Genomic DNA, 24,623 nt, shown 5'->3' with positions numbered 1-24,623 from the left:
TGAATACTGTTACATCTGACAGGCCAGCCCTAGGTTCACTGTCCAAATGATGATTAGAGAATACTTTAGGTAATTTAAAATACTAAAAGGCAGCTTATCCAAAAAAATGCCGTGATTCTGTGAAAAATGGTTCAGAGTAGTCAGGAAATTAATCACTTGGAGAACCCCTGGCGTTCTGTCTTTTGAACCTTCTCATAATTCCTCTGAGTTCTGCCAGGAAATGAGAGGGGGAAATCCTAGGCTAGCTAAATTAAGAGATGACTGTGAATTTTACCCCACAGCTGAATTGCCAGTGGCAGGCACTGTGTTCAATGAAGAATTGCCAGGCAGACTTGTATCTGTAATTAGCATTTCTCACAAGCAAGGGCTTCTGCTGCTGGGTGGCACCAGTGTTCACTCCTGGGACAGTTTTCTCCTCGCCTTCCAGGAGTCCTGGCTGGCTGTCCATGTGCTGTGATTCCTGGCAGTGAAAGAAAAGCTTTATTGGGTTTGACAAATGCAATGTTACATGTGGGAGGTGACCTATGCTGCCTCAGCTGCACACACCTGCCCTGGGCTCAGCTTCCACCAGTGTCCTCTAAAACAGCAAATTTGGCATTTGCCAAACAGATGATTCAGTGCATTGTGTGTCTGATGCAGCAGGTTTATTTTCAGACACATCTATAAGTTGAATTTTTTTTCTGCTGTTTAAGAAGAACCATTAAAATGGGTCTCTTGCAAGAAATTGCCTCCCTGTTAATAGCAGATTTATGGCTACTAGCCAATACTGTCCTAATAGAGTATCTTGTTCAAAATTGGTATTTACGTACCAAAAAATGCTTTAAAAGCAAGTAAATTAAATACCATGTTAATATAAATGGTAGTGAAAATATCTGATCTAAAGTTCATTAATATTCAAAAGAAGCTTCTCAGAATGTGGTTGAGGAAGGACTGCATAATAGCTATATGTTGCATGTATTTCTTTTGAAAATATATACCTCAAACGTGTCCATAGTTGAATCCAGCTTGGAAGGACTTGTAAAGTCATACTAGTGTATGAGAAGAAACACAAAACTTGGGGTACTTATTTAAGCTGTTGTTTGTGCTGTCCAAGTAACATTCTTTTAACACATGAAAATTAAATCTACAGTTCTAGATTTAAGCTTGTGTGGCCCACAGCAATTCACATCAATTTTAGATATTGCAGAATAAGTAAAACCTTCCTCTCTAAAAATTTTGAGAGTAAGCAGTGTCTTCATCTTTCCAAAGAATTCTTCCTGAAGGTAAAAAGAAGATAAAATTCATAGAATCTACTTTCAGTTGCAGATACTGGGGCTCTCCCTAAGCCCTTACAGTGCTCAGTTCTGTACCTTGGCACTTCACCAGGTGCCTGTGAGGTTTATTTGCCTGCTGGCTTGTGGAGTTTCTTGTCCATGTGTCTCTTGTATGGACAATTCCTGGAGATCAAAAGCTTTTGCAGAGAACAACCACAAACAGCTCCTTGCTCTAATACTGCCCTCAATTCTCCATCCTGTTCTCATTATAATTATAGCCCCAAAATTGCAAAGTAGGAGTGGGAGTTCATACAAATATTTGTAGGACTGTGAATTGTCCTGTGCCGTGGAAGGCTGGGAAAGCTCTGAGGTGGTTTTTCATGGACACGTTTTGCTTGCAGGAGCAGGTGCCCGTTCCTGTGTATCACCCCACGCCGAGCCAGACTCGCCTGGCCACGCAGCTGACGGAGGAGGAGCAGATCCGGATAGCGCAGCGCATCGGCCTCATCCAGCACCTTCCCAAAGGAGTCTACGACCCCGGCAGAGACGGCTCCGAGAAGAAGATCCGAGAGTAAGTCCTGGGGCCGAGTGCAAGGGATGTGGCTGTTGCCTTGGTTTGGGATGCTACCCTGGGAAACCTGACCTTGTCATCCTGGGTTTGCCTTATTTCAGGGACTGTGATTTAATGTAGCTTTAAAAAAAAAAAAATAAAGTCCTGCAGAAGGCTGATGTAGTGAGTAGCATCCCTGCCAAGGGCAAGGGGTTGGAACTCCGTGGGCTCCATGGTCCCTTTAACCTAAACCACTCCATCCATTTGAGGCTCTTTCCTTTATCTTACACAAGGCTTCTCCTCACAGTATCTACAAATACTAAAAACATCCAGGAATAGATATTACGCTGTTTTTAATTTCCAGATTGGCAACAGCAAGCTTAGTATTTTATTTTTCCCCTTCCAGATGTGTCATTTGTATGATGGACTTTGTTTATGGGGACCCTATCCGATTTCTGCCGTGCATGCACATTTACCACCTGGACTGTATAGATGACTGGTTGATGAGATCCTTCACCTGTCCATCCTGCATGGAGCCAGTGGATGCAGCACTGCTTTCATCATATGAGACTAACTGAGCCAGGGTTTCTCTACTGAACCTTCGAGGAGACCATCCACTTCAATGGGTTTGATCCTTTTGTCATTCAGCCCAAAGAGCCAGGAATTAGGAATTAAGATCATGCACAAAGTATACATTTCCTAATAAATAAATAAAAAAATATTCCTGAATGGCTGCAAATATTGGAAAACATAGTATTTTAGAGACTATAGAAAAGTAGGTTGTTATTTTTAATGTAAAGCCTTGACCCACCATTGTCTTTTAATGTTTGTTCTTACACCCATATATAGGAATTGTGTAAAGTGTTACAGCAACTGTAAATGTTTAAACTGCGTGTATCCAATTTTATTAGCAGCAAGATAAGAGTATTTTTTTCCTAAATAAAGTAACCAGTTTTGTTCTGATTCTTTTCACAAGTCCTGGCATTTGGGTCAAGGCTTTATTGAAATCTACATTTTATAACACTGGCACAAAGAAATAGTTTTAAGCTTGTTTGCACAGTTCTTTTTCTTTTTCTTTTTTTTTTTTTTTCCATTGGAGATGGAATTCATTGCCTTAGGTCTTTTTAATAGTGTATTGTTATTGTTGGGCTGGCTCTATGCTTGAAAACCAGTTTATTTATAACCTGTTAAAAGTGCTATATTTTGTTTGCAGTTAGGAATATGCAGACTTCAAAGTGATCTCCTAGCTTATAAGCAAACTGAGATGCATTATCCCTTTTCTACAAGTGATACAGATTATGAAGATATGACACAAGTCCTGCAGTGAAACTGTGGTTTCATGGGGTTTTTTTATAACTTCCTTTGGTTTCAATGAAATAACAGTCCTTAAACTTTAATATGTGACTTTTAACTTGATCAGATTAAAAGTGGGCCAGATGAACAATAAATAGTTAAGCTGCCATAACTGAAAAAAAAAAATATTTGGAACTAATGTAGTGTTAGTAGCATTGATCACTTATTCTATTTTTTTCTCCCTTAAATGGTTGTCTTGGATAATAGCAAATGGATACTGCATCTCTCGTTCTTGTAGTTCTTAGGTTATCAGAAGTTAAGAATAAACATACTGTATCTCAGTCTCCTGTATTAAATGTATCTGTTGAGTCCTGCTGGCTGGCACATCAGTCCACCAAACAGGAATGAATGCAGAGAGGAGAAAAATAGACTGTGTTCTGCACATAAATGCAAAGTTTATATAAACACAGAGTGTCAGGGTAGCAGTGGAGGGGCAAACAGTCCTGCTATAGCCAGAATGACACAATTCCCTGATTTCTGTTGCAAACAGTATGTGCTTGTTAAGAGAGGCTCCAGCAAAGATTGTAGCTGTAAAGGCCTTTTCCCTCTTAGCATGCTTTTCTCCCTTTTTCTTCTCCCCCACTCCCTTGATGTACCTACTGTGACTTCTGTGCATTCAGTGCCACCCTGACACAGTGAGAAGCCCTGGTCTCATGAAATGAAACACAATCTCAAGTTAACCACAGCAAATTGGGGGATATTCTTTGATTGTGTTTCAGATGTAGTTTGAGTTCTTGATACAACAAGTTGTGTTTAAAGACCCAGGTCCTTTGAGGACTTAGTGCATTTACAGAAGAGGAGAATTGTCATTCAGTGGGTTATGGATAACTGGTCAGCACAATGGAGAGTCAACATTTGTTTATTATTCCTGCAGCTGACAGCACCCTACTCCCTTAGAAGAGCTCCAAGGAGCAGTCAAAAGGAACTGAAAACACACTGCAGTTCTAGATTCACTCAAATGGCCACACATTTATCTGGACACAACGTTTTGCTGAATTCATACATACCTAATTACATGGATCAAAATCTGGGAAGAGAGACCTGAAGTTGTGCAATATCATTGTTCCTTTTCATCATTCCATGTGTGTTCCTTTGTGTCCTTTTTGTCTGTTTGTTTCAGGGGTTGGGTTCTTTTTTTTTTTTTTTTTTTGGTAAAACAATGTCCACATTAAGTATTCATTTCTTTATCTTGTTAAAACTGGCAAATGAACAATTTGAAAAAACCAGTGTTGTCATGGTGGTATTAATCTTTATTTATTACAAGACTTAAGAAAGATTAAAAAGAAGTAGGAAGTGATGGGTTACTGAGCTGAATGCTTTCCTAGGCAGCTGACACCTGAGCAGCTGAACTTTTAACTGATTAACAATAACTGATACTGACTGGGCTAAGGGAAGAAATTACTTCTATTAAAATACTGGTTAAATAGCAAAAAGGTGTGAAGGGCTGAAATTGAAGCTGATGACACAAGACCATTACAAAAAAGTTCAAATTTCAGCTTAAAGACAAATGTGTAAATATAACAAATAAATCAAATTATTTTTCAAGTTTTTAGGTACAATACTGTTCTGGGTGATTTCTAATTCAAATGCAAAGAAGAATTGAGCTAAATTTAATGCAAAAAAATGTATAACCTGAATTTTAGCTAACTGTGGAACCAGATCTGTGTCTTATTTCTACCATGTCTAAGATGAAGGTACATTTACCTCCTGTCCTAGAGGTGTCTAACAATTACTTGCACTTTAAACACATTAAGGCTGTTCCCAGCTGCAGTCTCCTGCAACTGAGGGAAGGGAGTTGGCTCTGACTTCACCTGAACCTGTTCACCCAAAGTCCTTCTTATGCCAGGGTGGGCAGGCCCATAGAAAAATGTCTGCAAAGCAGTTTGAAGGAAAAAACAAACAAAACCCCCTCTTCAGCCACTGTGTGCAAGTAGCTGGGTTTGGAGGTGCTCAACAGCCCTCAAGAGCTGTTGCTTTGAAGCGTTTTCATAGGGCCTGCGCTGTGTGATGAAAATGCTGAGTGCAGTGATGGCATTTGTAACTTGGAGCTGGAAGTGGCACAGCAGCCCAGGCACAGACCCAGCTGGGCTGAGGGATCAGCAGGCTCCATCCCAGCAGCACAAGGGACAGGGGGTGTGAAACCCACACGCCCCAGGTCAGTGGCACCACATCACTGCTGTCCCCTGCACTGGGAGGGAGCAGCACCTGCACCCAGGAGGCACAGCAAGGACGTGCTTGGGTTCCACTTGAAGATCAGAGTAGGAAATGGATTTTGTCTCCTGCATGAGAGAGAAACTCCCACAAACCTGAAGCCAGAGATGTAATGATAAGTAAGGAATACTCAGTTTTGTACAGACCTTTGTGCTTAAAAATTCTTGCATGCTACAGGAATTACCACTTTAATCATTTTACATCTAAAGATGGTAATCCTTATTACTTGTTGCCAGTTCATTATGTAAATCTGGGGGAGAATCAGACATAAACAAACAAACTCAGCCCAGAGCATTTCTTTCTAAGGAACATGAGCCACATAAGGGTTTAAAAGCTCTTATGGTCTTGCAGCTTCCCAGGGCTGAAAGCAGTTCTGTGTTTGGAAGGCTGACAGTTTCCAGTGGCAGAAGGGTACACTTCTGGGCTGAGGGATTATGAAATACCTGAATTTACTTCAGTTGCCACAGTTTCAGGACTTCAACATTTCCTGTCCTTGTGCAATCGTGGTAAAGATGAAAATTCTTTTGAGTCAGACTGTCAGTGAAATAAATAACAAGATGGCTGAAACTAAACATACAGGGTCTCTCAGAAGTTAAATCCTGGATTAAAAGGACTCAGGAAATAATGTGGATGCTGGCTGATTACAAACACAGTTTGTTACAGATACCACATTTTTATTAAAAAATGCATTCTAGTTGACAACCTATAAAACACATGAATAAAATCTGTTCAGAAGAACCCTTCTTGACTTAATACCCAGAATAAAAATTAGCTTCAAGGATTAACTTTTATATAGCATTTAACTTTGAAGAATATAATTTATGCTAACCATCCTTTGCAGATTATCTTGCATTTAAACCTGTTCTGGGATAAGAGTTCAGGGCTTTGGAATTCTTAGTATGAAATGCAAAGTTAATGCTTTGTGATAAAGAGAACAGTCTAAGTGCACTCTGCTAAAGCATCTTTTTGATTTAAGCAGAAGAAATAACTCTATTTTCACGCTAGTAGCTGATTCATTACAACATCCACTCTGCTCTGACACTTTGCTAAGTAAAAGCTGCAGAGAGGAGTTTATAATGAAGAAATCCTTTGTGCAGAGTCCTTTCTGTGTTCCCACAGCCCCGAGGTATTTGCTTACTCAGCAAGAGGGGCCTAGCCACACGGAGCGTGCACAGAGAGCCCCCGGCCCTCCTCTGTCCTCCCAGCTGGAAAACAAGCAGCAGAAACTTAATAAACCTGCTCTTTGCAGCACCAACCCTTACAAAACATTTGTCTTTCTTTCCGAGAAGGCATTTCAAGAGCTCTGCACACAGCAGTAAATGTTGGATTCAGCACACACTGCACGGGCCCTGGCTGCCCACACCGAGCACTTTCCCAGCCTCACTCTGCTCCGTGGCTGCCCTTTTGCCAGGGCTCTCACTGCACCACGACAGACAGACTTCGCCTTTTCAGCCTCTTTTGCCCACACTTCTGCCACGTTAGCAGGAGCTGCCTGTGTAATCCAGGAGTCACGCTGGGGAAGCAGACTGAGGGAGGCAGACAAGGCAAGAATTCAAGGGGGGAAAGGATGAATCACTCCTAAATTGTTCTCTGAGCAGGACAGAGGCATCCCAGGCACTGTCCCACTGAGGCAGAGCTCTGCTAGTCCAGAGTGAAAACTGACGCCCTTCAAATCTAGAGCATAAAACTGCATTTTTGTGAGGTTACCCCACTGAAGGGCTCTTGCTATATTGCCTGTGTGCCTTGGGATTTCATCTTCTAGAAGGCTGCAAACTGCACAGTCCTGCAGTGTGATCCTACTGCAAGCCATTAGTAAAGGCCTTTAACATCTGCATTTTCCTCAGCCATCAACAAAGCTGTCTTTTCTTTTTAAAGTATCTTGCCTTTTTTAAGTCCTGAATTTAATAAATAGTTCAAGCAGTTCTGATAACTTTTCAAAAAGCTTTGGCTCCAGAACTTGTTACCACTGTGGGTGAGTATACATACATACATAGTTGGTTCATGTATATTTATATATGCTTTTCTTTGTGTGTGTGTGTGTGTGTGTGTGTGTGTGTGTGTGTGTGTGTGACAGATCAGACAACAACAAAGACTCTGCATGGAATTCCTGCTGTTTCTTAGGAATAACAACATATATTTGCATCAGTGAAGAGCCCAGCCAGCATCACAGAATGGAAACCTGACTCAGGTATCCACAAGCCATAAGAATGAAAGGCAAATCACATTTTTCACAATTGCATCAGTCATTGGAATAATCTCCCCAGGCAATGTTAGATCTCCCAACAATGGGTATTTCTAAGGTTCAGCTGGACAGGATGCAGGGCCACCTTGCCTAGCATCTGCTTTTGGCAAGACAGGTTGGACCAGATGATCCTTGAGGTCCCTTGCAACCTGATATTGTATCTATGACTGAAATATCAAAACTGTAACTGGCCCTGATGTTTGCATCTAAAAACCTCTGCAGCTGCACAACCTTAGTGGTGGTGAGAGCAGTGCTGGGTACTGTACCCAGAAGAAGATGACACTGAACATGAGCCATGTAATTCTAGGATCCTCTGGAGTTAACAGCCTTGCTTCACTCCCCAGAATGAGTTACTGAACTCTACTGAAGATACAGTTCCTGTTCCCCATCTGCAGAGCAGAGGCAGCTGCAGGCATCTCACACCAGCACCTTCCCCAGAACATCAGGGCAAGCACCACGTTGACAAAGCACCAGCTCCTCCTGGGACTGCCCCTGTGACACAGCTGACAGCAAGCACAGCCCCGGGTCTCCAGCACTGCAGACAAACATCCCACACAGCTCCAGCACCAAGGATGCTGTTCTTACCTTCACACCCTGTGCGCTGCAGGATGAAAGGAATAGGAAGAGGAGAACCACCCAGAGCATTGCAGCTTCTGCCTATCTTCTCTTTCCACCACATCACCACATTACTTTTAGGCCACAGGCCTGAAACTGCTGTTCCTATACTTTGCTAGCACAAGATAAACTTTTCTTTGCCTTTTTTAAAATTGAATCAGCCCATAAAAAGAACATGCAGGGGGTTATGACTGCTCTGTTTTGTATTCTTCCTGTAAAACAGCCAAGGAGAGAGAAAGCAAGTAGATTTCCCTGCAATGCATAATTCTAAATAAACGTTTTGCCTATGCTTAGCCAGCAATGAAAGTAAGTAGGTCCTGAGATTTTAAAAAAAACACAGAAGATAATGGAGTACAGCCCAGTCCAACAGAGTCATGATTGAATTTGAGCAAACACTATGCAGAACTTTACCACAGTGCAATGCAGGTATTTATTAGCTCTGTTGCTATTCATAAATCTTGGAGACAAGGATTGACTGAGCATGTCCTTAAAGGAAAGTACTTGTATTTTTTTTTAAAACACCTGAAGCAAACCTAGATAGCATCTTTTAAAAATATTCTATGATGACAAATCATTCAATTAAAACACTTGCTGGTACATGCTGTGCACATCACCTGCCACCAAAATGTATTTGCGGAACACAATGAGAAAAGAAGCAAGTTCTTTTCTAGTCTGTTCAGGTTGCCCAATCTCATTCATCAGTGATGTTGCCAACCATTACCCATTTTCCTGTAGAGCAGTAAACAACATGACTCACCTCTTTATCTTCTCCTCTTCCTCCCAGAGGGGGAACAGTGTTGAATGCGTTGTTTTGGTCATTTCATATACATTTGCTTTGTTTTTATGCTTGAGAAGGCAAAGAAATGCATCTTGCAGGTGGAACTGGAGGCTGAGTATTGCATTTAAACTCCTGGGAGTGCTTTTTGCATTCTGGGACTGACCTGTAGGAAAGCTTTGTCTCACATGGAAAAGCATTACTTGGTGCCTTTGTTGGGCCAGAGGAACACAAGCTGTCAGCCTGTGAGCTTTTAGTCTTGGACCCAGGCCACAGATAACTAAAAATATTAAAGCACTCAATACAGAATTTAATGCCAAAACCAGTGTGAAATGGGAGGAAATGTTTGATATGGTCCTGATCTATGCTTCTGTATTTCATAAAATGCTGTTTCCTAAGCCAAACTTTGAGGTGTAAATAGCCCAAGGCCAGGCACAGTCAGAAGGGAACAGGACCTAAACCACCCATCCCTGATGGCACGTGTGAGCTGTGGATGGCAAATGAACTGCCTGTCAGTAAGCAAAGCCGGCTCCTTTGACACAGGTGGAGTTGAGCAATCTTAAGTGTGTGTTTCCAGATCACAGTATCATGGTTGTGACATCATTAAATTCTCTTCTAACCATCCAGAAAAGCTGCGCCCAGCCCAGCATCCTTCACCCAACAGTTTGTATCTCATCTCCTGTTACTCACAGGAGCTGGGGGCTGATGCATTTGCACCTGACCAGACCTCAGCAGGAGCTGCTGGCTCTTCAGCCCTCAGTTCACTGAGACCTTGCACACAGGGATTCCACATCACAGAGCTCAAGATAAAAGGGATGCCCCCTTCACTGCCTTGCCCTTCCTGCCAGCACCACTTTCAGGTGACAGCATTGTCCCATGGGGCTCCACAGCTGCTGCTGCAGACATCCAGGAAACTGAGTAGGAATTTTTACCCCTCCCTGGTTACTGGCAGGAAAACACTTCCTAGTTAAAAAAAAAATACATAGAAGAAGAAATAAAGTTTGTGGGGTTTATGATAAAGGTCCTACCAAGTGCAGAAAACTTTTCTCCTGTCTGAGGTAGTAATTTTTGTCTTTGAGTAAGGTCTCTGGCTTTGCTGAGGATGGGGAAGAGCTGATTGCAGCAGCTAAAGCTGGTGCAAAGAGTGAGTTTCTCAAGCATTGCTCAGACAGCTCGGTGTTTGAATGCAGAAGGAGCTGCTCCTTCTGCAGTTGAGGTGTGGATATATCCATCTGCAGTCATACTTCCATTTCCTGAATCTTGGGCCATGCTTTGGTCTCTGATGTGCAATTCAATGACAATATCTGCTATTTTCTGCTGAGTACCCTGAGGGGAGAACTCACACCTTTGTGCTTCCCCTGATTCACTGCATTTGGGACTCCAGACTGATGAAGCACTTTACTGTGCTGCAGAGCTGCTCCAGGCACCACGCAGCAGCTGCTGGAGGAGCAATGGAAAAACCAGCCCAGCATCAACCTTCCAGCCCAGACTGAGCCCAAGGAGTTTGGATCCCTATCATGGAGGAGCAGCAAAATGAAGGAACTGATGAGCAGAGTGATGTTGGGCAATTGCAAATGTAACACATCAAAAAACTTACACAGTGACAATGCACCGGACCTTCCACTCGTCTTCTCCTCAAGTGAATCCATATTATTACAGTCCATAAATCCTCACTGCATAAGGAAGGTGATTATTTGCTATGGCTTGGGAGCCAAGGAGTCAGAGTGAAATATCACAGTGACCTACAAAGCACTCAGCTGAAGCTGGAGATCAGGTCCACAGTGTGACTGGTGCTGGTGTTTGAGATAAAGATTAGGAAGGTTATGAAAACCTTAGGAAAATCTTGGGATTTTCATTGCTGCAAAGCAATGAAGCTGGCTGAGTATCACACAGTACATCCTTTTGTGATCTATCTAAGATCAGGCAAAACTGAGTTGTGGGTGAAATTTCAAAGAAGAGAAGTGAATCTACACTCAGAAGGATTGTTCACTTTCTGCAAAGTACAATTTATGCTAATTTTCACGTGGCATTGCTTGCTTAAAAGATGCTAAGGCTGCCAAAATATTTGAAAAGGACACAACTGGAAGAAGAGGCGTTATATGCATGAAGTAGAACAAGAAATTTTTTTTATTCTATACAAAGAATGACTGAATTTTTACACTGAAGTTTTGATGTGCAGCATGTAAATAGCATAACTGTTTATACTGAATTTTATCTGAATCAAGAAATTTATCAGAACTGAATTTATCTGAGAAAGTCACTTTAAAAAATGCATTCTTCATCTATGATTTTTAACTTGCAAAGACTTTTATAAAGGGCATCTATTTTTAAGATAACGCAAGTTCTCCATGTTGAGGAACTGGTGGTTCTGTCTCCTTGCATATTAATCTACAGTTATAAAACAATTTTATTTCCTTTGAGGAGGCAAAAGCAGAGCTATAAACTCTCAATTTTCTCTTTTGCTGGGAACAATCACTTTAGAAAGGTATGCACTGTGAGGTACATAGATATGAATCTTCCTGACAAACGTCTCCATTGGAGAAAAAGGGCTGTCAGAAGACCTCCCATCTCCACCCATCAGAATGGGTAATGGGGAAGAAGCTCTTTCAAAAGGGAGGTAGAAGTGTGTCCCAAAACCCCAGAGGCATACAGACATGGAGCTAGCCTGGAGAACAGCAAACACAAGGCAAAGCTGTGGTACCACTGACTTCACCACTTTTCCAGCAAAGCAGGAATTCCATGGCAGCAGTGGAAAGCAGACCCAGCTCATTGCTCTATTCTCAAAGCCCCTTACACAGAAAATCTCCCAAAAGATCAATAAAGAGCAGAAGGGCTGTCCTTTGTGCTGAGGGAGCCTGTTCCAGCCCCAGCTTCCTCCCACAGGGAACATCAGCCTTGTGCAACAGGGACATCTCAGCTTGGGAATCCCAAGAGCAGTCACTGCAGGAAGGGCTGCACTGTCACAGTAACTCCTGTACTGCTCCAGCCACTGCAGTGTTGCCATTTCCTAAATGACCTTCAAGGACTTGTGCTTTCAATTTGACATAAGCTTCAGATCATGTTCATCTGACAAAAGACATTTCCTAAGAACCTCCCACTGTCAAAGAAGAAGTGATGCAGTTTTATGGCATCACCACCTTTATCAATCCTCAGTAAATTAATTCAGCTGCTACAAACAGCAGACTTGACAGGAAAACCAAACTGAAGAAAAAGTCAAGGTACTTGCATAAGGGAGACCATTCTTTTCACCAGCAGGGTTCTTGCAGAAGCAAAAATATGACTGGTAGGAGCTGGTAAAGAGAAGCTTTCTGTGCACAACTAGATATGCCCAGGATCCAGAGCTCCTCCCTGCTGTGAGATTTTCCCCCACCATTCCAACTAAGCGGGTACTGGGAAAAAGCAATGCTTCCTTCTCAGCTGCTAGCAGTATGGATCCAGACAAACATTTAGAACTAACTGAGATTACATCTGGAAATCTTAAAGTTTTGCTGTTTGTTTTCTTTTCAAATGTTCCCCTTTCACTAAGCAAGCTACAACATAATGTTGTGAATGCAAGAAAAAGGCACACAATTGAAAAATGAATTACACAGATGTAGGTGTGTGCAAGTGTCAAAAAGCCACTGTTGGAAAAACAATATTTTTCAAGGTTATGGTTGGTTTGAGAGATTTTTTGCCATGTTATTACACTAGAGTAATGTTTTATGCATCACCTTTGAAATTTTAAGTTATTTGGTTTTTCACTGACTTGAAAGAGAAGGAAAAATAATTCTAAAGTGTCAGTAATTTTCTGCACCAAAGTTTGCAACAAACAGAACATCAAAGAAGAAAAAGTTACGACACTGCCGAGGCTCCACAGTGCATTCCATTTTCTGGGGCGGATTTGGCTTGGTGCAGGGCAGCTTGAATTCTGAAATGTGTCCTTGTTTCCATGGAGTAATTCTTGTAGTTTTGTCTGAAACAAAAGAAGATCCACTCCAATGAATATATATTTTAAAACATTTCTAAGTTACCTTTGTATTACTGTTTTAAGCAAAACAACAGCAGACAGAAAAAAATTCTTTCTTCACAAGCTCCTTTGTTGCCTACTCTAAAATACAAGGCATGTGTTCCTGGCCAAACAATGCAGCTCTTTGTTTTTTATTTGTAGTTCCACTGTCTGGCAATCACCAGAAAAATATAGCTTAGTAAGAAATTGAATCTGGTCCACTCAATCAAAATATTGAGTCCATATTAATTGTCTGTAACATCTACTTAGTTTACATTCAGAAATTAGAAAATTTTTCCCCCTCTCAAAGAGTAACTGACAGATTTGAATATAAATATTTTCAGCATTTTAAAAAATTATTTTAATAAGGCAGACTCATTTCAAGAAAGTAAAGAGGAAGGGAGAAGAAAAAGAGAAAAAACAGAGAGAGAGAGAGAAGGGAAACTGTCCTGATCCAGAGGAGGGAAACACCCCATCTCCATCCTATGGTTGCCAACAATGTGAATTCTATGTGTAGAAAACGAAGGCAGAAAATTTGCTGCTCCAGATCTTGGAAAGAGAAAGTGGGCACACACCAGGTTCCATATCAGTTTTGGAGGAGCAATTCACCATCCCAGGGAAAGACTGGCAGGATTTCCACCACACACATCTAGTACCTAGCTCCACACTGTCATCTGCCTATAGTTTCCAGTAGTTCTGTCATGCTCTAAAGAGTTACTGGAAGATTCAGAGAACGTGTATTTTCATGGAAAAGCTTATATTAAAAAAAAGAAAATTTGCCCCAGGGCCACATAGAAATTGCAGATCCTACTTAGTAGGAATTAACATGTCAACTCCTACAGGATGGATACAGAATCCAGATACAAAACAGGATTAGACCATGCTAATTTTCTCATAGAAGTTATTTGTCATTTTTACAAAAACATAACATTAAGTATTAAACTCTGTGTATCTTAACAGCATTTCAGTTCTAAATTCATAATTCAAACCAAGCATGGCAGCATGGTATCTGTCTGTGGCAGTGCCAGTCTCTTGGTGAGAACAAGGAATTCCATGCCCATCCTACACCAGCTTATAAATTTATGTATGCAACACCCAAGAGGCTGACTGAGAAAAGGAGGTGGCCGGGTTCTGCTGTGTGCTGATCTGAAACCCCTTGGAGTTTTTCCTTTAAATGAAATCGATTTTGTCATGCCAAGCCTGTATTTCTCATGAGTACACTGATATTCTTGTTTGTAGTTTACAGTCATACAAATACAAATATTTCCATGCATGACCAAGCCAAAGCTGTTTATCGTCTTGTCCCACTCTTTCTCACAGAGCTCAGGATCCAAGCCAGCAGCAGGACGTGGATTTAGGTCAGGCAAATCAAACGTCACACACCAGCCAAGCGCTCGCCTGCGCTCCTGCCAACTGCAAACTGAATTCTGCAGCCCCACCAACGCTCTGCCCTCCCTCCCTGTCTCATGGCTGCTGAGACATTCAGTGTTGGCAGCTGAAAGCTCATAAACCCAGAGCATTTTAATGCCACAGGTGAAAATGTAAGAGCTGCACCTTTATTTATGGCTGACTGAAACAAGGGGGTTTGTAATGAGGGTGGGGTTGGTGTTTTAATTTTTTTTTTTGGTTGTTTGTTTGGGTTTTTGTTTGGTTGTTTTTTTGTCAGTCATTACAGTTTTCAAGAGTTCTTTGAGCACAGCAAGTCTGAGTAGCAGCTTTCATACACTGGGCACAACACATTTTTAGAGCTGCTGTCTGTTAAGCCAAACACCTTCTCCTGAGGGGACCTGAGACACTCAGAGCTGCCAGGCCAAGCAGCAATGACAGAAGTTCCAGCTGCAATCAGCAGCTCCAAATCATTCATTTCTAGATCTCTTGTTAAGAGAGATTTGAACAAAGGAAATGGGGACAGGAGAGGTGTGTTTTGAGGAACATGAAACCAATTGAAAAACTTTCCACCGCACTTTGCTAATGCAATTTTTGTTGCTCTTAGTATCTTCCATGAGTCTACAGAGAACGAGGCTCAGAAGCACAGGAGATTAAAGATTACAATATTTTAATTTTTGTGCTGACAGGCTTTTGGCATAATCTTTGGTAGGCTTGATTTGCTACTCTGGCTTGCAGAGTTGCCTGACTTGGACAAAAAGCAACATAAAAACTCTATCTGACCTCTCTGACCCAAGGGCAGGCATCAGTTTTGTAGCTGCTCACACCTGTGGCAGTGACTCTGCACATCTGGAGTCATTCAGGACCCAGGCAGAGGTGAACTACCCTGCTGCTGCTGGATGCTTGAAGAGGGGGAGAGTTGTTTGGGTTGGATTTCCTCCCTCCCCATCACTGCTAAAATTTTGGCTCAGCAGAGAAATAAAGGTTCAAACAGAGGCAAAACCCATATTTTTAAAATTTTATAATAAAGAACACACATGATCAAGTCCAACTTCCCATAAACCTGCTTTGCTAGAAAAATCAATCACACAAAACAGTAAAAGCAGGTGTTTTAGTTGCCTTGATGCAGATGATACAATACAAAGATACCAAGACACAGGCAGTGCTGGCCATCAATTTAAGTAATGCTATTTTAGCCATAACACAGAGCTTTGATTAAATTTAATACATCCTTTATATGAATAAGCAAATAGACTACAAAGATTATTACATTTGTTACACATGGATTATTTCTTATGGAAGCCTTTGACAGTCCTATTGAGATACTTAATTTTTTTTGCTCTTTTTTCAAGTCCAAGACTTAACAAATGCAACACCTACCACTGGAAAGGTCCAAACCAAAATTAAGGCATGCATGCTCCCATTGGAAAAATGAAATGAGTTTCCATTATATTAATGAAATTATTCTGCTCCCTGCTAATCAGTAAAACACCAAACTGATCCACCAGACACGAACACAGCCTTTTCACTTACTTTGCTTTTTCCAGAAGTTTTATTGCTTCTTCTCTTCTATCCTGGTCCAGGTACAGTATTGCCAGCTCCAGCAAGGCATTTGGAATTAGATAATGGTCATATTTTATCTTCTTCTCACTGCATTGGAAAAGAAATAGCCTAGAGACCTTGAAATGATATATTGTTTCCCTCATTTAACAGCTCCAAACACAAGTAAATAGGAGATTAGCTAAGATCAGAAGGAGCAATCAATCTCTATTACAACACTTGTCATGTTCTCTATCCAAAGCTCCCTTCTGGGTTATTATATGTGTGTTTTGCATAAGCATCCTACACGGTATGTATAATCTCAGGATCAGAAAATAATGCCTTTATTATCAAGGAAATGTTAGAAAAGATGACAATATCATGAGCTCTATCCATGTGAGCTGACAAAAAGAGGTGCCATTCACCACATGATGTGCAGAAGGTCCCAGTGTAATCATGCTCCCACCTGTCTCTGCAGAGTGCATTTGTATTTTTGGGTACAGCTTCTTCATGACTGGGAAGAGGAAGGGGGCAATAAAGGCCAAGTGTTATCGGAAAAATTGTGTGCACCTATAGTCCTCCAAAAAGGAGAAAATACTTCAAAAATTATTTAAAAATAAAATAAAAACTGAAGATTTTATATTCTTCAACACATGGCTAATAACAGTGGAAATTAAAATTGAAATACCTTGAAGCAAACAAACACTAAAGATACTGCAATCCTCTCCCTTCTAGTCATATCATGGTTGCATCTCCTCTTACTTGAAACTCAAGAGCTCTCCTACATGCCAGGTATGAAAACTTACTTTAAATAGATGTAATTAAAGTGGTCTTCTGCTTCTGAGATCTTGCCCAAATGCTTGAAGCATAATCCCTTTAACAGCTTGATCACGCACCGGTCATCTGCCAGTAGTTCTGTAGCTGCAGGAGGAAGTAAATGGCACATTTTAGAAAACTCTACAACAGAGAAGACTTTCCTGCCTGTAGGGAAACTTTTTGAAGGTAAGTGTGAGTACAGTCTATCTACTGAAACACAGGAAAAAACTAGTTGGTGAATTTAACTTTCTGCAGAGACAAACACACATCAACCTTTTCATAAATTGATTGAACTTTGTCCAGAAATTGTTGGGCTGTTCTTTCCCTCCCTACTCCCACTGAAGAGCTATTCCACAGGCTTACTGCTCTGACACCTAAGAACTAATTTAAGGTGTCCATTTTGTAAATACTGAAGTCCAACTTACAATCTCTCAACCCTTTGCCTTTATTGCCCTGTGCAGCTCTTTTGCTTCCTGACTTGACACGGCCTATTCATGGGCAAGAATTTTGTCAATTCTCCACCTTCATTTGGCTAAATAAAAATAGGTGAAACTTTGCTACCTGTACATCACATCTTACCATACTTTCTTTGGAGTTTATACTTCTGAGAGCCCAGAGTCATACCAGCTTAACCTAGTTCAAAATCCTTACTATCAACACTCTTTCTCCATCAAAAAATTTCTGCATAATACATAACAAAGAAAACTGCTGAGTTTTTCATAGCCAATACATATAGGCAGCTTACACTTAAATGTTTACAGGCAAAATATTCAGCTTGGTTGCTCATTTCCAATTCATTAAATATGCCTGAAAAGAGCAAGTCAGTATTTTGAACAAGCAACACTTTAAATTGTTGGCATGTTTAAAATGTATCCCATTTTTCAATTATATGGCCTCATGGTGTTTTACAAACATGAATCTGATACAAATCCCTGCAAAATGCAGCCTTAGCCACAATTTGCCAACTAAGAAAAAAAGGGAACATGGAAATACTTCACTTATTTAAAATGATGAAACAAAATCAGTGATAAAGAAGGTGAATAGGTCAAAGGCCTTTTTCTAAGATGTCACTGAAAATATTTTCCCATTCTCTTTTTCAATTAATTAAAAATAGATAGCTTTAGCCAGTCTTTCAGCAACCCTTTCAAATCTTGTGTAACTCACTGCACAGAAGTCCAAGGCCCTAGAAAAGACTGCAATGCAGTGTTTTAGCCTATATTCCTTTGTCAACAGGGGCTTGATCCTTTCGCAGGAAGGTTGTATATAATAGTAGTAGGATCAAATATTGGTCAAGGAAAAGCTGACAAATGCTGTGCAGACTGCTTGCACTCCCACAGGAACTGGGAAAGACTGACAAGAAATAAACACCAATTCAATTTTCTCATGGATAGCTAATTAAGAGACTGACAGAAAATGTGGTAGCAGGGGCTGTTTCAGGTCAATCCCATATTGTGCTCATTGACAGAAAGGCCATCCCTGGTGTCCTGGATTTCTGCAGCACACTGGTGACACCAGAACATTCAACCCAAAGGTCATATAAAAACTGACAGCACTTTTAAAACAAAAAACCAGCTCCTTTCCTATTTATCCTTCAAAATTGAAGATAACAAAATCTGAGGGTAACAAAGCTTCAGGATCCAAGTAATGAAGTCAGTGAATATGCTGATGTTGATCTAACAAAATAAACAGACCTTTATCACATGTCATAAACCATTCCTAACGCACACTTGTGGATGGAAAAATCTCTTACTATTACTGTAAATAGTTGCTACGTCAAAAATAAAAAATATTCCTATTTACACAAATAAATGGTTTCATTATCTGTGTTCCTCCTGTGACCCAATTAACTTTACTAATGAGTGTGTCTCTATTCACAGATAATATCTCTAGCTATTGCAGTGTACAGTAACTGCTTAAACCCTATCACTGGTTACCTGAACTTCTTGCCAATGCTTCTTCTGCTTCATTTAAAGTCTCTAACATGCCTTCTGTTAAGTTGGGACATTTTCCAATTACAGCATAGCCATTCCAGATATACATCATTTCCTGGGGTCAGGGAGAAATGACAGCACCATTAATTACAGCACTGGATAAATGTAGTTGTCAAATACTTCAGTTTATCTCTGCATGATGGAAAAGTAACAGGTTCCTTAAATAAAGTCAGTTTGTCAAAATGTATTTTCATTGCAACTGAAAACTTGTTACACTGTTTTTCAGAACAAATTAGCCCTGGAAGACACCTCAAGAGCCACTTACAGCTAACAATGCAAAGGAAATTGCTTGAACAGAATGCAAACACATTGTCATTTACAGAAGAAGGCAAGTACCAACAAAACAGACTTAAAACAAAACAGACTTCATGGCACATGGCTAATTGCCCCTTCATTAAGGTTTCCTCTTTTTTTCAGTTCTATCCTAGCAAAGGCAGTAATACCCATAAATAACTGCAATGCACTGCTTCCACAGAAAAATTACGAAATCTCAGGACAGCAGAACAAACCAAAAAGAAAACCAAACCCTCTAACCTTTAAGCCAAGTTTCAAACAAACAGACAGAATTTTAAATCTGAACTGTAAACTTCTTACATTCCTCAGGTTTGTTTGATGTTCCCAAAGAAAGCAACTTCCTTATTATTCAACTGTCTTTAGAGTAAGTTTTATTAAAAACTATTGGCTGAATTCCTATTTGCTATTGGGATTCTTAGAGTATATCACCAAATGTGCCCATTGCTACTTACTACCAATCACAAAGTGAAAGATGAAAATATTATAAAGACTTACAACTGGCCTTCATCACATTATTTAATCATAAAATCACAGAACATCCTGGCATGGAAGGAACCCACCAGGATTGTTGAGTCCAGCCCAACAACCAAGCAATCCAAGAACCCCACCCTGTGCCTGAGAGTGTTGTCCAAAAACTTCTTGAGCCCTACCAGGCTGGTGCTGTGACCATTCCCTGGGGAGCCTGTTTAGTGCCCAACCACCCTCTGGGGTGGTTGAACCTTTACCTAATATCCAACCTAAACCTTCCCTGACACAGCTTCAAGTCATTCTTTCAGGCCCTGTCACTGATCACCAGAGAGAAGAGATCAGTGTGTGATAAATTCTATTTATTTATTTGACCTTATCTGTGCGTGCTAATTTAAAGCATTTGGATACAATTTCTATATAGAAGAACTGAATTGTGGAACTGTGGCACAAAAAGCTGTCAGGCTAGAATAGCTGAAACAGCATGTTAACCCCCAGTCACTGTTGCTTTCACCATCTGGTCTCTGTTGATTGGAAAACCTGTGCTGAGCTTACTGGACCTAGTGCAGAATCATTAACATGCTTTTCAAACAGAAGTATTCAAGCCAAATTTATTCAAGCTATATCTCTGAGCTAAGACTTGCTTGAGGACTCACTCTTTCCAGCAAGTCTCCTGATAATGAAAAGAAAAGTCCTGGAGATGAGATTCTGTCCCCAGTTCCACATCCATAAAGTGCTTTTATCTGTTCAGCTGCGGCATCTGCTGCCTCAGAAATGCAACTGCACAGCAGCCAAGGATGGGTGCCCAGCCAGAGAGCTCCTGGTACAGAAACCTGCTCTGCCAAAATCCCAGCAGGACAGCCCAGCCAAATCCCAGGTGTGTACACTCCTCCCTCTCTGAATCCTGAAAGGCACATCAAAGTAACCTAATTATTTCTCTCACTTCAGTCTTACTAGTGGAACGTGGCCCCTGGTGAATACCCATGCTCTGCTGTAACAACTATTTCAGTGTCACGTACCCCTGGTATGCTGGGGAGTGGTCTCCAAGAGGCTCTCCCTGTTCTGGCATTTTCTTAAAAGAGTACTTACTAATTATCCATCTCTTTCTTAAAAACACAACAGCTGAAAGCGCTGCAAGTGTTAACACCACTGCACTTGGCAAATCCCTGGACTCAAAACCCTTTTGTGTTCTTTTTTACATGTTCTTTGCAGACAGATTTTTATAAGTGCAATGGGTGTCTCATGCAACTGGCCACAGAGAACAGGCCAGAATTACAGGGAACAAAAAAATTAAACAAAAACCCCAGGAGCTGCAGTGGTTTTCTGGGGTGACCAAAGGAGTCAGTTGTTTCATCCCAGCACCCATGAACTGCTCTGGAGAGCACCAAACTGCAAACACTCAAGGGTACATTAAACAGCTCCTTACATGCAGGCCCCAAACCTTCCATTGTTTCCTTGACACCACCCCTCCTTGTACCTTATAGTGCTCTGTTAGCAAGTGACACGACAGAAGAGACCCAGGGCAAAGTTCCTCCAAAGGGAACCAAAAGAAAGCTGTTGGGAGCACGCTACTCTATAGCTGGAATAATGAGTTACACATGCAACACATTTACGTGTCACAAACAGCTGGCTGAGTTCCCCGTGGCTGGTGCATGCCCCAGTTTTACAGCATTCCTTGCATTCATCTGGCTTTGCTTTGGGAACATTCCAGTCTCCTGCAGAGGTTTTACCTTAGAAACACGGAAAGATACTATTCCAATTATCTCGGGTTTATTTCTCTAAATTACAAAAACGTTGGAAAGGGGGTGTGTGTGGATATTTCTAACTTACCAAAGGTGGCACAGGCAAAGGAATGGGGTTTGAAGAGAGATACCGTCGTGCTTTCCGAATTGCAAACTTTTCTGTGGGCAGAGATTTCCCTGCAATTTTCAGTTTCAGGCTGGGAACAATCCTGAAAGTTTAAAGGAAAACGTAAGGAATTTTTCCCCTGTGAACATCTGAGATGAAGACGTTCAAACTTAAAAACAACAAAAAAAATCAAACCAAGGAGAACTTTAAAAAGCTGTTACACACTGTGCTATTGCTACCTCGGGGAAGCTGAGCAATACATACTCACAAAAGCTGTCTTTATGCAGAGCACGTTTATCTCTAGGCTTCCTCTTTAATCAAGCAGGAGGAGAGGGACTCTTCCCCACTGAAAGATTAAATTAGATGATGCACCTGACTTATAAAGGGCTCATCTCTCTTCACAGACTAAGAAAGAGGCAAACTAGCTTTTGTCTCCCCACTCTCCCAAAGACTAAAACTATTCACTTCATAATGTAGTCCAAATTCAGTGAAATCTGTTTATAATGATTACAAAAGACAGAGAAAACTTGAAAAGAGCAATGTAATCACGTTTAAAATAATTAGATTTTATATAAAAATCGTAAACCCTAAAGTAAACAAATTTTCTTTACCCCAGCAAGCCTTTTTTGAGCTTAAACATTTCATTAACACAGTGAGGTTATCTCACTGTGTTTATAATGCATAGTTTTACTTGCACATTTAATTATGTCTTACTTCTCTGAGACTCAGAACTCAATAATCAAGTTGTGCTGATGCTCCCACTAAGGAAGAACACAAATTGCAGCATAATCCATTGAAGGCTTTCACATCCTACATTCCATTTTGATTAAAGGAAGCAACTGAAAAGGAGTGTATTTCATGGAACAGCAGCAGCCACTGTATGGCCAGGAGAAATCTGCTGTCTGAACTTAGGGTCCACTTTAGTCTAAGGGATGTTTAACTCTGCAATTTCTTACCAATCCAATGCTATTTGCATGATAATTTTGCCTCTGTTCCCCCAACACTGTGACATGAAAAGATAATAAATTGTTGTAACTGTGAGTTTGCAAATTTTACCTAAATAATTCAACTTCACTGTCTCCAAAAGGACTGCAGTCATCTGGTCCAAACATGCTGAGATAAGCAGCTTTCATGTAAATGTAAGTAGCCTGCAAATGCAATGAAGAATATCTATACAGAAAAATGAACTTACAGCATCACCTTTATTCATATAAAGCACAAAACAGCAACATAAAGGGAAGAAGTTGCTGCTTTTGCTTACAGTCTTACAAAAAGTTAACTCAAGTATTCTAGAAAGTGAGTATAGAATATTGTTTTTAAATCATATATGTGTTTTTTTAGTATGAATTAGCCAAATTCCAAGAACAAATCTCATGCTTGAGTAGAGTAAGTTTTTAATACCATTAGGAACACATGCTAGAAAACCTAAGATAAGGTCATGCTCAGAGAAAAAAACAAATAATATACAGTCTCTGTCCCTTCACAAATTGGCAACATATCCCAAATAGTAGGTTCTAGAAAACAGTCACTGCCTGGAGTTCAGGAGAGCAGACTTTGGCCTCTTCAGGGATCTGTGTGGTAGAGTACCATGAGATAAGCCCTGGAGGGAAGAGGGGCCCATGAAATCTGGTTAATATTCAAGCATCACCTCCCCCAAGCCCAGGAGCAATGCATCCCAAAAAAGAGGAAGTCATGCAAAAACTCCTGGAGGCCCATGTGAGTGAAAAAGAATCTCCTGGACAAACTCAAGACAAAAAGGAAACCTACAGAGGGTGAAGGGAAGGACAGGTAGCCTGAGAGGAATTGTTTGAAGCCAGGGATCAGGTTAGGAAAATTTAAGCCCTGATGTCTGGCCAGGGAAGGAAAGAGCAACAAAGAAAGACTCTATAGGTATATTGGTGATACAAGGACGACTAGAGAAAATGTGAGCCCTCTCTGGAAGAAAGCAGGAGACAAGGTTACCCAGGATCTGGAGAAGGCTGAGGAACTCTGACTTTTTTCCCTCAGTCCTCACTATCAAGTGCCCCAGCCTCCTTGCCCAAGTCACAGAAAGCAAAAGCAGAGAATGTGAGATGAACTGCCCAGGGCAGGAGAAGTTTGAGTTCAAGACCATCTAATGAACCTGAAGGGGCACAAGCTCATGGATCTCAAGGGAAATGGTGAATGACATTGCTAAGCCCTGCTCAGCATGCCTGTGAAGTCAAGCCAGCACAGGAAAATTCCCAGTAACTGGAATAGGGGAAACATAACCCCCATTTTTAAAAAGGCAAAAAAAGAGAAGAGAAAGGGAGGAAAGCTACCAGGGCTCTGGATTGAAGAGCTCCTCCCTTCCAGATGCACAGGGATAGGCACCACATCTAGCTGTATTTTTCACCCTGGAGGCACCATCATTGCTAACCTCACTCACCAGCAGAAGCCCTTTTATCCATAGCATAATGAAAGAAATGGCAACTTGCACCATTAATTGCAACATCTGATGACAGTCACTGCACAGCATCTTTAATAAGTTGCTCTTCATCTACCAGTTGGGCCCAAAAGATTTCTGCGTGCCCATCTGTTCAGATTTGGATGTTTGCAATTCACATCATTCTGTAGCAGTCACAGCAGGCCAGGTTTGCCTTACAGTCTGCACCTTCAAAGCTACAAAAAATCAGCTCAATTTGTTTGAAAGTTAATAGATATTACGAGGCCTCCTGCCCTCCTGTTCTGCTGAAGTTACCTTTGACCAAGTGTTCTCCTTGCTCAGCAGGTCTGCGTAGAAAAAAGCCATCTTCCACTGGCGCTTGTAGGTGAAGCACCACATCAGCTCCCAGTAGCACATGTGATGAAACTGCTTCCAGTACTGCTGAGCTTCACAGCATTCCTCATACCTATGGACTGCCTGCACACAGAGATTTCCAAACACTGCCTTAGTCAGGTGTAAATGCACAGAGGAGCTGTAACACACACTGGGGCTCCAGGATCTGCCTGCATGGCTCCTGCAGCTTCCAAATTATTGCCAGCCCAGTGTTTCCCCAAATCACATCTGTTTGCTTCACCCAAGAGATTCTTGGCTACACAGTCATCCTGGTGTTAGCAAGTTTACTCTGCCAGAGAACTTCCCATTCCTTTAAGTTATTTTTCTAAGCATACTCAAAATGAATGTTTGTGTCTTGGGAAATTAGGAAACTGAAGGCAGAGGAATGTCAGCTGACATTTATTGCTGCACTTCCATGGATTTCAAGGGAGCTACTGCCATGCACACCAGCTGATACTCTGTCTCAGAGTATTTTGGACATGCATTCTTCATCTTAATAATTT

General features: G+C 41.1%; 2 protein-coding genes across 6 annotated transcripts in view; one reads left to right on the top strand and one right to left on the bottom strand.

Moving 5' to 3' along the window:
* RNF11 (ring finger protein 11) overlaps positions 1-3,437 on the top strand; it is a 30,521-nt gene extending 27,084 nt beyond the window's left edge. The window contains exons 2-3 of the mRNA XM_053950094.1: positions 1,655-1,824; positions 2,210-3,437. Of these exons, the coding sequence (XP_053806069.1) occupies positions 1,655-1,824; positions 2,210-2,381 (342 nt within the window). The 3' untranslated portion in view covers positions 2,382-3,437. The remainder of the gene's footprint in view (positions 1-1,654; positions 1,825-2,209) is intronic.
* Positions 3,438-12,762: 9,325 nt separating this feature from the next.
* Positions 12,763-24,623, bottom strand: part of TTC39A (tetratricopeptide repeat domain 39A) — a 42,926-nt gene continuing 31,065 nt past the window's right edge. The window contains exons 12-18 of one of the 5 annotated variants that reach the window (XM_053950932.1): positions 24,043-24,204; positions 22,380-22,471; positions 21,306-21,426; positions 18,660-18,771; positions 16,716-16,830; positions 15,904-16,020; positions 12,763-12,951 (exon numbers count right to left, since the gene is read on the bottom strand). In XM_053950932.1, the coding sequence (XP_053806907.1) occupies positions 12,831-12,951; positions 15,904-16,020; positions 16,716-16,830; positions 18,660-18,771; positions 21,306-21,426; positions 22,380-22,471; positions 24,043-24,204 (840 nt within the window). In that variant the 3' untranslated portion in view covers positions 12,763-12,830. Of the gene's footprint in view, positions 12,952-15,903; positions 16,021-16,715; positions 16,831-18,659; positions 18,772-20,494; positions 20,830-20,901; positions 20,924-20,952; positions 21,003-21,305; positions 21,427-21,591; positions 21,675-22,379; positions 22,472-24,042; positions 24,205-24,623 lie in introns of those variants that run through there. The other 4 variants (XM_053950934.1, XM_053950935.1, XM_053950936.1 and 1 more) reach the window with 4 other exon arrangements.

Source organism: Vidua chalybeata, chromosome 9 (assembly GCF_026979565.1).
Source record: "Vidua chalybeata isolate OUT-0048 chromosome 9, bVidCha1 merged haplotype, whole genome shotgun sequence".
Taxonomy (NCBI): Eukaryota; Metazoa; Chordata; class Aves; order Passeriformes; family Viduidae; genus Vidua; species Vidua chalybeata.
The sequence above is the reverse complement of the archived record's forward strand: the minus strand, read 5'-3'. Positions and strand labels throughout refer to the sequence as shown.